Source organism: Scomber japonicus, chromosome 10, assembly GCF_027409825.1.
Source record: "Scomber japonicus isolate fScoJap1 chromosome 10, fScoJap1.pri, whole genome shotgun sequence".
Lineage (NCBI taxonomy): Eukaryota > Metazoa > Chordata > Actinopteri > Scombriformes > Scombridae > Scomber > Scomber japonicus.
Window position 1 is genome coordinate 13,542,345 of NC_070587.1, and position 10,680 is coordinate 13,553,024.

The 10,680-nt window shown below is 37.5% G+C and overlaps 1 protein-coding gene across 1 annotated transcript; it reads left to right on the forward strand.

Moving 5' to 3' along the window:
- The first annotated feature begins 1,354 nt into the window (after positions 1–1,354).
- On the forward strand, positions 1,355–10,378 carry zbtb32 (zinc finger and BTB domain containing 32). The gene is made up of 5 exons (XM_053327584.1): positions 1,355–1,390; positions 4,034–5,089; positions 6,011–6,114; positions 8,227–8,394; positions 9,768–10,378. The coding sequence occupies exons 2-5, from the start codon at positions 4,065–4,067 to the stop codon at positions 9,995–9,997; spliced, it is 1,527 nt and encodes a 508-aa protein (XP_053183559.1). The 5' UTR covers positions 1,355–1,390; positions 4,034–4,064; the 3' UTR covers positions 9,998–10,378.
- Positions 10,379–10,680: the final 302 nt, after the last annotated feature.

Sequence of the window (10,680 nt, forward strand, 5' to 3'; positions counted from 1 at the left end):
CTGTTTATAGTCTATTTATGCCTGCCATTACTATACTGAAGAAAATTCAGCAAACTACAATAATTATAATGATACAACATATCAGTATATGAATATACACAATATTGACATACATATTCTAATTTGTCATTTTTTAACATTATCAACAGTTTACATCATTTTGTAGTTGGATTTCTTTAAATATTAATTGGTGTACAATATCAAAATCAATAAATCAATTAAAAACATAACTGCATTACATTATTTATTAAAATAAAGAGGTTTGTGGAACATACAGGTAACACAAGAGAAAATGTATCTACCTACATACTACATGTCTAATGCTTCAGAGACCCATGCTTCAATTTTAGCTTGATTATGTGATTCAGCTGACATAATTGACCATGCTGCAGATGGAAAGAAGTAGAATGAGCAGTGACAATGACTACAATGTATAGCAAAAAAGAGGTTAAAAAAAAGAGAGAGAGAAAAGGAGCAAAAGGTGCGTTTAAAGATAAGCATGAACATTATATAGAGTTTGACAATATGTCCTGTATACTGCTTAATTATTAATCGTTTAACAGTCAACAACGTCTTCAACCATCAAGGTCTGCTAAACTAAACAGCTCTCTACTGTTGGCCTGTTTTACAGGTTTTAACACCGACAACTGACATATTGAAAGGACAGTGCAGATATTGTTATTTTGAGGGTGCGTGTTTCACTGAAGCCTATAGCCCTACATATCAGTACCACCAGGCTCTTGTCTGTTCACTTCCTGTCACAGATCAGTGTCTTTGAAGTGGTTTTTGTCTCAGCATAGAACAGCCTATTAATGTAGTGGTCAGCAAGTGGTGCTGGAGGGGAGGAACTCAACAACATTTTCAGGTTTACAGCATCTGTAGGGCAAGCAACAGCCCGCTAACTGCTGTCCTCATTGCTCTCCCTCTGTTTCAGTCATATAGATGCACATGTGCACACATAGTTTGAACATTTGGTCGAATAAAACTCCATTTCAGAAAATGCACTTTTCTTACTCATATTCAGTTTGTGCTTTTACATACAGGAAGCTGTAACAACTTGCATGTAAAAACACAAACTACAGTCGAAGTGGTGGAGAATATTAAATAGTAAAATTACCTCTCTGCTTTAAGCATAATGAATAAAACAAAATAATAAATATAGCTGCTTTACTTGGAGGAAAGTCACCATCTATTATCACAAAAAAACCCAGCCACCTAGCACCATAATCAATGAACCAATGAGGGAGAGATAAGTTGAAGAGGAGGGACTGTGAAGACTAAAGAGGAAACCACCCTGTACCCAGACAGACATGTCACTTTAGAAGTCACTTCACAGTCATGATGCAAGGTAGCTCATCACTCTCCCGGGAGAATATTCACTAAACACTGGGTAAGTGTCTTATTCAGACATCTTGCTGCTTCTTAAGTTTCTGAGACTTAAAACCAAAAGCAGATACATTTACAACTCATCCTTGGATTCTTAAGCTGTGTTTTCTGTGATGTACTGTGAACAAAATCTAGTGTGCCGCTATTGATCTTCAGTTGCCTGTGAAGACTTTTAGATCATACTCGTCTCTCTTGTCTCCAGTTCCTTACATGTTAGCTGTGGGTAAAGATCTGTAAGCTCATGTCCTGTCAGAGGATGTGTAAATCTGACATATGCATGCAAGGTTTTCCCCTGTGTAAGCAAAGAGATAGTACTGCGACTGCAAGGAGCTCAAAGTTCTGCTAACTATGTCACAACTCTGCAAGAGTGCATTGTAGATTTGAGCAGCATCAGGGGGAATTTGATCATTGCACAAGAAAGTTAAAAGCTAAGGCAAATATATTGTAAGAGTACAAAAGATTTAGACAAAGTTAAACAATTGTTCATGTAAGGATTTGGAGAAGAATAGACCAGAATACAAAACAACACATTCATTTATAGGCCTGCAGCCCCCAGTACATGCATTATTTCAACACAAAATTTAAAATTATACGATGTATGTTAGGTTCATCACATCACTGTAAACAGGAAGACAGCCAGAGCATTTAACAGTACAGCATAAGAAATGGTTTAAAATTAAGTGCATGAATTATCGCTCTGCTCACCACTGACAGACAAAACATTTTCTCTCCGCATAAGAGAAAATCCCTATGAAGATCAGAGGTTTGTACATCACAAAACAACCCACATTTCCAAAGTCTGCAAAATTTCCTTAAACATGAAATTACATATTGTTAACTTAAGTGGGTTTTAGGTCATTTACCAATTTTCAGAACTCCATATGAATCCACTACTAAATTACTATTGTTGCAGTGTATATGTAGTATATTAATAATATAATCACTATTATTATTATTATTATGATCATCATGATTATTATTTTCAATTAAACAGACTACAGCTATATAAAATGCACCGAGATACTACAAATTATACATTTGTGACCGGCCTAAGTTGTAATATAGTGTGTGTATATACATATACACACTGTAAGTCTTGACACACTTTCTCATTTAAGTGAATGGAAAGGTGTGTCCAAAATATGTGATACTATAACATAGTAACATATAAGTGAAATATAACAATTTTGATCAGGCAGCGCACATTTTTTGATAGCTGTAAAAACTGCCGTCCAAAATGGTCTACAGTACTGCTTTATACTCGTGTATGCAGACGATGGGATTTACTAAACTTATGCATGTTTGATTGGTGTGATACTTTCCCTCCATTCCCTGCCTTCAACGCTGTGCAGTTAACATTAAACATTTTGTGATTTTGATCAAATTAATGAATTAATCCTAAACCAAGACCCTAAACTTGCTGTAAATCGGTAGCTGCTTTACTGTGACTTTCACTATCAGCGCTACGTGCTGTACCACCTCCTAGTTTCCATCATTAAATTTACTCAGTTATCATTAGGGTAAGCCACTAATACAGTAGAATAACAAGAGCCTTAAATGTCTGAACAGGTCAATTTTTAAATTTTTCTTATCAAACGTTTCAGAAAATTATCTTGACCTATTGCTTTTTGGTGCAACTTTTTTTTTTAATGAGCATGCAAAAAATAGGCAAACATTTAAAGTTGAATTCCAGTAACGAGGCAACTAAATGTCATTTCGTTTCACATCTACTTTCCATTTACAGTCATCATCAGATGATTGACTGGGGTTGCTCTGTCATGGCTCACAGTAACTGTGACCTCTGCTGCAGAAACCGACCACACACTGTATACTTCATCATAAAAATTCTTTATACTTCAGACTGTGTGAAGACAACCTCCTATGCATCCGGTAGTTTTGATGTACAGCCACATCTTATTCTTTCTCATTTTCATCTATTCACTCTCAATTTTAGATGTAAAATTCAAAATATTTCTGAAACATACTTGCATATTTACGTATTCCACCCCTGCGCACTCTTGCATTTTATGTTTATCATCCCTGAATATTGTCTTATTGTTGTTGATGTTCAAACTTTACTCATGTTTACTCGTGTGTACAGTCATTAGTCATGGTTTCATATACTGTTAGGGCTTTGTGGCTTTAGAGTGTGTATGTGAGCACAGAATATCAAAGCTTTCACAAAAGAGAGTACATTTCCACACATCAACCAGACATTCAGACACAATATCAGACACAGCTGTGATTGAGGAACCTTTTATTGCCAATTTTAAATAGTGTCAATGCACTGGTACACCCCTGTGTAGATGGGAATAACTGGATCTAATCTATATCAGTTTTAGAAACTGTTTTGCTAAATATTTACTATTAGAGTGGTAGTATTACACCAACTAAAGAATCTTGGGTACAATCTGCCCCCTCAATTCTCATTAGAGGTAAAACTACTCTCTGGAAAGGATGGAAAAACGGTACAAACCACAGAAAAACATTATCTGTAGATCATTAAAATGATTTTCCTATTTACAGTTTAGCATTTCTAGAAATGTCACATACTTGGTAACAGAGTGGCAAATGGATGGAACAAATTTGTACTCATTGTTGGCATAACATGGTTTGATTTTTTGCTCCTTTGACTTTCTCTTCTCAGACTTTTGTTACTATTTCGACCAACTTCAGAAATGATCCGCATCAACAACACCCAGTACTTCCACTTCCTGCAGCAGGCCAATGCCTTACGTCGCTCAGGGTTGTTCTGTGATGCCGTCATCACGGTAAAGAGTCAAATTTTCAGGGCTCACCGACTCGTACTGGCATGTGCAAGCAGAACACTGGCACAGCAGCTAGCCCAGGAAGATGTAGACAGTCCAGTCCACTGCACTTTGGAGTATTTCTTACCTCGCACCTTCCAGCAGGTCCTGGATTTCACCTACACCCAGACTCTTGAGGTGTCTGAGGATGACCTGCACCTGCTGCTGAAAGCTGCGCAGCTATTGGAAATGCAGTCACTAGAGGACCAGTGCCGGAAGCAGCTTAACACCCTCGACTACAGAGAAGCGGCCAAAAGAAGAGAAATTACAGATGTGAAAGAAGAAAAAGAAAGTGCAGAGGAGACAGATCAAAAGGAAAAGGCAAATCTAATGCAAGAAGAGAAACTCCAGGAAACTTCTCCCGAAGGGAAGGAGGCCAGTGACAGAATTGTCACAAAAAACCTCTCCCCCCTTGATACTGCTAAGAGCCACAACAGTCCACCATCCCCAAGAAAGAAGGCTAGACTGTCTCCCGTGTCAGCAATGCCCTACAACAGAGACAGTGTCATTACCAGGCCTATCAATGGCACATCTTCTTTCTCTTCTTCTCCGTGGACTTTACCTACAAACATGTGGGACTCTGTGAACACCCTGAAGCGCATAGCAGAAGATTATTCAAACTTGATAGCAGCTCACCCCCTCCAGACCCGAAACCAGTCCTCTGTAGCATACCCAATCTCTTTCTCCACTCCCCGTATGCTCCCTTTACTGGGCCCCCATTTTCAAACCCCGGCTCACAGCTCTGCAATGAGCTACTCGAGCTTCTATCCACGATATACACCAAACTTTTACACTGGGCCTACAAGGGTGGGGAGCATAATCAAACAAGGCCTTTTGAAAAGAAAAAAACCCAGCCAGAAACCTTTTACTGGGACCATCCAATCTAATGAGCTGAGGTAAGTCAGCCCTTGATATTTTCTATCAATTGTCTCCTTGTTTTTACACTCACAGTCATTTAGAATCCCCTGATTTGCTCAGTTGTTCCCTTGCGACAGCTGCAGTACCTGACTCACTGCTGTTTGGGTAGATGTGTGCTACCGAGCCTCCTGCACTTTCCAACTAGAGCAATTTCCCCTGTTAACCCTTCCCTGTCAGTCCTAGTCAAACTCTTGTGTCAAATTAAAATTGCTGCTGCATACCTCATATAATGTCCTGATCAGAGACTAAAATAAATGCATGATAATAAATGTAAAGTAAGTTTTAGCATCGCTTTTTAAAAAGCTGGATTTAAACAAATGATACTTTGTTTGATTTCTGAATTAATTTACTACTGCCCTTGAGTAAAAACCCAGTTCATTTTTGGGTGATTTACCACCTTTTTCAAGTCTTTACATCTTTTACAGTGTTCCACACATTAACCAAATAGTGTATAAAGGGGAGCCCCCTAATTTTCTCCCCTCCTTTGCAGATTTCAAGATTTTCCACCCACTGAAACCAAGTCTAAATGTTTAGATTGGGTGTGCCTGTACCACATTAAATTGTTCAAATTGTCCTTGCATCTTTGTGGAAAAAATAACTATTCTTCAGTGTCACTTCAACTCTACTGTTGTATAAGATGTAAACGCGCTTTTACCCTGAGTGAGTGCTATACATATCTTGTGGTTGGGGATAGAGAGGAAGGAAAGGGTGTTAAGGATGTTATCTGTGATAACATGTAATGTTGTAAAATATATGCAGAGTGCCTTTTTTCATTTAAAAAAGAGACTTTTCCTTTCTTTGTATTTCCCCAGTTATGCAATTATGTGGAACACATTGTTAAAAACTTACAATTAGAGTAATGTTTTGCAGCGGTTACATCTGAAATATCTTTTCCACAGTTACTCTGAAGTGCCGAAAGCCAGTGCAGAGAGAGATAAAGACTGCCAGCACTGCACTCTCGTTGGTGATCCAGGTCTGCGGGAGTCAGCGTCCACGCCTTCAGGTAATGATATGATTATGGCAAACAGAAAACAAAACAGTTTTTTAATAATCACAACAAATCGAACTTACTGTTATTGCTATACAGTACGATGAAGCCTGTTATAGTGGTTGTCCTGTTGTAGAACTGATCAATTTAACATGATAACAAGACAGTTCTTGCTGTGACCCCTAACCTCGGAAGACTCCAGCTACGTTGCTGCGCAATGGAAAGTGATAAAAAGAGTTGTGGTTTTGAGAGCATAGTGCAGCAAGAGCAGTAGTGTGGTTACTAGATACAGCTCCATACATGCAGTACAGTATGTACTCACAAACAGCGGTTTGTCCTATACCAAAAATGTGATATATGTTGATTTTTTAAATAATGAATTCCTTTCATGTAAGTCACTGCAACTTTACTAAATCACTTACATCAGCAGCCTGTGTGCGTGCATGTGTGTATATGCATATGTCTGTATGATAGTTCAGCTGATAAACATGTTTTATCTGATGTTCAATATCTCTGCTCTATGGAACATTATGTTCATGCTTCAAGAGATTAGGGTAAAACTGCTTTACAAATGCCTTACTGCACCACTATGTAATAACATGCACAAAAGTATAAAGGTAAATAATACCATTAAAGAACCTATTGAAAAACACAATGCACCTACATGGTATAATACATTATTATAGGTGTAGTTCAGTGTTGGTGTATAATTTTTCTGTATCCTTAGCTTTCCCTGCTTTAAAGTTATGTTAATGAAGCCATTAAGATAAATAAAATAAAATAAAAGGCATTATCTACAAAAGATGTCTTTTAAAGTGACAACTGAGGAAAAGTATTGGACAGGAAATGCACTAATGACAGCAGGTCTCTGTAGGTGGTGTTTAGAGTGGTAAGAGCTCAATTGTTGTGGTTTATTCTTGCAATTTCCCCCACTACAGTACACCCCCTTCTTATTTCAGCATCCTGTCTATACTACTCTGTTTTCACTTGAGAAACTCAAAAATGATATATAAGTGTATATATATGTATACACACACACACACACACACACACACACACACATATATATATATATATATATATATATATATATGAGGTACCAAAAAGCTTTAGTGTTGCTACCTTAACCTCAAAATCACACCTTTGTCATTTTAAGACTCACTAGGTGCAGATGAGACACGTGTGCAGACTGACAGGAAAGTGAACGTGTACAAACTGAATTTATTGTCCTGCAACAGGATGTTGGCCAAAAACAGATATGTGCCTCTGAAAGATGATAATAATACTGTAGCAATATATTGTTCTAAAGGTCAAGTTTGTTCTTGTTTTTTTTGATAACTTGTATCAAGTGAAGGTGGGTCAGTGAGTTTTTTGATCCTTTGACAGCTATTGTCGACTTTCGCACTTACCGTACTGTGTCATAGTGCCTTTACAAAGGAATTAGGACTGCAACTAATGATTATTTTCATAATTGATTAAAATCTGCTGATTATATTCTCAATTAATCAATTAATGGTTTGGCCGCTACAATGTTAGAAAATAGTGAAAAATTACAACCACAATTTCACAGAGCCCAAAGTGATGTCATTAAATGTTTTGTTTTGTCCAAGCAAATGTCCAAATGGAAGATATTTCATTTATAATGATACAGAAAACAGAAAAGTATACATCTGTTGATTAATTGATGAATTGACTTCATTGTTTTTGCTTTAACAAGTAATTAGTTATTTTGGTGGCTCATTGTGGCTCAATGCGGATGTCTATGAAAACTACAACGTAACAATTTATTCTGATACCATCTACCTGAAACTGTTAGGGATTTATGTGCAGGAGTTTACTTTTCTTTTAGATGTTGGTATGAACAATCACAATCACCCAAAACAATTCTGAATGTACGCACTCATATCCATCTATTAGTGTTTGAGCAAACACAAATGAACAGGTGGAGGTTTGGTACCGTACTTTACATTACTTTTACAAGACTGCTGGCTGTTGCGGAATTTGAATTCACAGGTGCTGCTGGCTTTTAAGGTGTAATATAGGGTTTGTGTGTACATCTAGGCCACTCTGCCCACCACAGTATTCACACCTTCACCTATCCCCCCCCCCATCCTGTTATTTGAACAGATGTGGCCTGTGCAGGGTGTAGGTTCTGTGGAAGAGGAGATGCAGCACAGCATGAAACACAATCCCATCGACAAGACCACAGGGGAGAAAAACCCTACCAGTGCCAACACTGTCCCAAGAAGTTTAGTCTGAAACATCAACTGGACACACACCACAGAGTTCACACTGGTATGTATTATATCTAATCTGTGAATGTATCTGAGATTATTCAGTTTGTCTGTTAACTTAGTAGAAGTAACTGCAAACTGTAAGTAGCATTTATCTTTTTTGTTTTGTTTACTGAAAAGAAAGAAAAAAAGACATCTGAGCTCTAAGGAGGTACTACATTTTGTAAGCCTGTAGCCTGAATGGTTAGACATTACATATATTAGCATGTTAGAGCAAGTTACCAGTAAGAGACATATGACTAATTTTCACTTATTGGCACTTTTATGACTTTTGTGTTATTTGTATTTTGTTTCATACCATTTACTACCCAGCAGGTACGATTTGCATTACTGCTAGACATCTTCCAAAGCAGACAGTTGCGTTTTAGATTTCGGACGATCTTCCAGGCAGCTGAATGTTTCCACCATGTTTACTACTATGAAACTCATCTAGTAGAAACTTGAAACTTGCAGACATGAAACTTGTGTCAGATAGAAAATACATTCATCTATGAAGAACATCATGCTGCTTTAAGGTTGTCATGGTTAAAGTATTATTCAATGGTAGTACAAAATACATACATTAATACATTAAAATACCAACATTTTTCTCTGCAAAGTAGCCTAAATGCTGGAGTTTAAGTAATGGCCCCAAAGCAACGTTTAAAACTGATTAGTGACATTTAAAAGAATGCAAGGTGACTCATTAAGTAACTCTAAAACCTGCTAAACCATAAAAAACCATACAATATTTAACTTAATAACCGATACAGTGGACTAGTATTCAAGATAAACTGTCATCCTAAAATAATATGTGCATTTTTGATGATTCCTGTAACATAAAATCTTGTTCTAAATCTTTAATTTTATTTTAAAGTCTTGCTAGCAGACGTTTTAAAGGTTTCTTGTTTGTTTTAATGTTACATCTATTTGGATCATTGACATTGTGAGCCACTCAACTGAAGTCAAATTCTTAATATGTGTAAACCTTGTTGGGCACTAAAGCCGAATTCAAATGATTAAATAAATTGGTAACCTACATGCACACACACATGCGCACATACTTTGTTCATCATTTTTTTGTTCAGAATAAACTTCCTATTCCGTTTTTTGTTTTTTTGTTTTTTACTCGTTAACATGCCATCATAGAATGTGTAGCTGTTTAAATGGAGGTCTGGAGGCGCAGTTTGGTTGATTTCACCCCAAATTACGCACTTGCTCTTTGAAAATCAAAATATATAACAGCATGAATCAATTGCAGTTTGGGAAACTGACATAAATATGCATACTTTTCATTTGTAAAGGTATGAGAGCCCTTCTAAAGTGAACACTCCCTCCTCTCATCCTCCACTGTCTTCTCTGCTTTGCCCCCCGCTTTCTTGTCTCTGTTTTAAGGGGAGAAACCCTTCGAGTGTCGTCTCTGTGGTCAGCGCTCACGGGACTACTCAGCCATGATCAAGCACCTGCGGACGCATGGCGGGGCCGCTCCCTACCAGTGCACTGTGTGCCTGGAGTTCTGCAGCAGCCTGGTCGCCATGCAGAGACACGTCAAAATTCACGCAGTGCAGGACTTCCCCCCTGACTGGAGCATCAACAGCACCTACCTGTACACTTCACACATCTGAGCCACACCTTACAACACTCTGACCTCCGTCAACACAACGTTCTCATTGGCTTAGCTTCATATTGTGTTTTTCATTTGAGTCACAAGCATTTGTTTTCCTGGAAGAAAAAATCATGATGATATCTGAAAGACCCAGAAGGTCCTTTAACAACATTTATCATTGTTTTGAAGGTATCATAATACATGAGATGCACAAACTTCACAGCAATAAATTCTATGCAAACTGAGACTGCATTGCATCCACATTCACAACAACAGAGAAATGTGGCACTAATTTCCAATGACAGAAAAGGTTTTACTATTGTGTTTTCCATTTAACATTATGTCATGTACGTGCATTAAAACCACATTAACAGCTCAATAAATGACACAGTACTCTTCCCTTGTACCGCTTGTGTAAACTTTGTAAGTTTGACCTAGGTTTATAGCGCCCTCATGAGGGCAATCACTGTATCAACCAGTTTTTACTGTGTTTCTGTTCCCAAATGCATCACTATGCCAAAATTGAACCAATACTTGAGATATTACATTTGCTGGAACACAGTCTATATTCACTGATACAGATTTAATTAATTAACTGCTTTAATTAAAATTCAAATGATATTAGCCTTTGAAATATTTATGTGACTTTGTTCAGGCCTGGTGTATTTTCCTCTTAGAGAAAAATAGAGAATGAGGGAGTCG

What these genes read in the sequence shown, in the direction of transcription:
- zbtb32 (XM_053327584.1), top strand. Translation starts at nt 4,065, where the DNA reads ATGATCCGCATCAACAACACCCAGTACTTCCACTTCCTGCAGCAGGCC. An exon ending in ATCCAATCTAATGAGCTGAG is followed by an intron (nt 5,090 to 6,010) that starts GTAAGTCAGCCC and finishes TCTTTTCCACAG; the next exon opens with TTACTCTGAAGTGCCGAAAG. An exon ending in GTCAGCGTCCACGCCTTCAG is followed by an intron (nt 6,115 to 8,226) that starts GTAATGATATGA and finishes TTATTTGAACAG; the next exon opens with ATGTGGCCTGTGCAGGGTGT.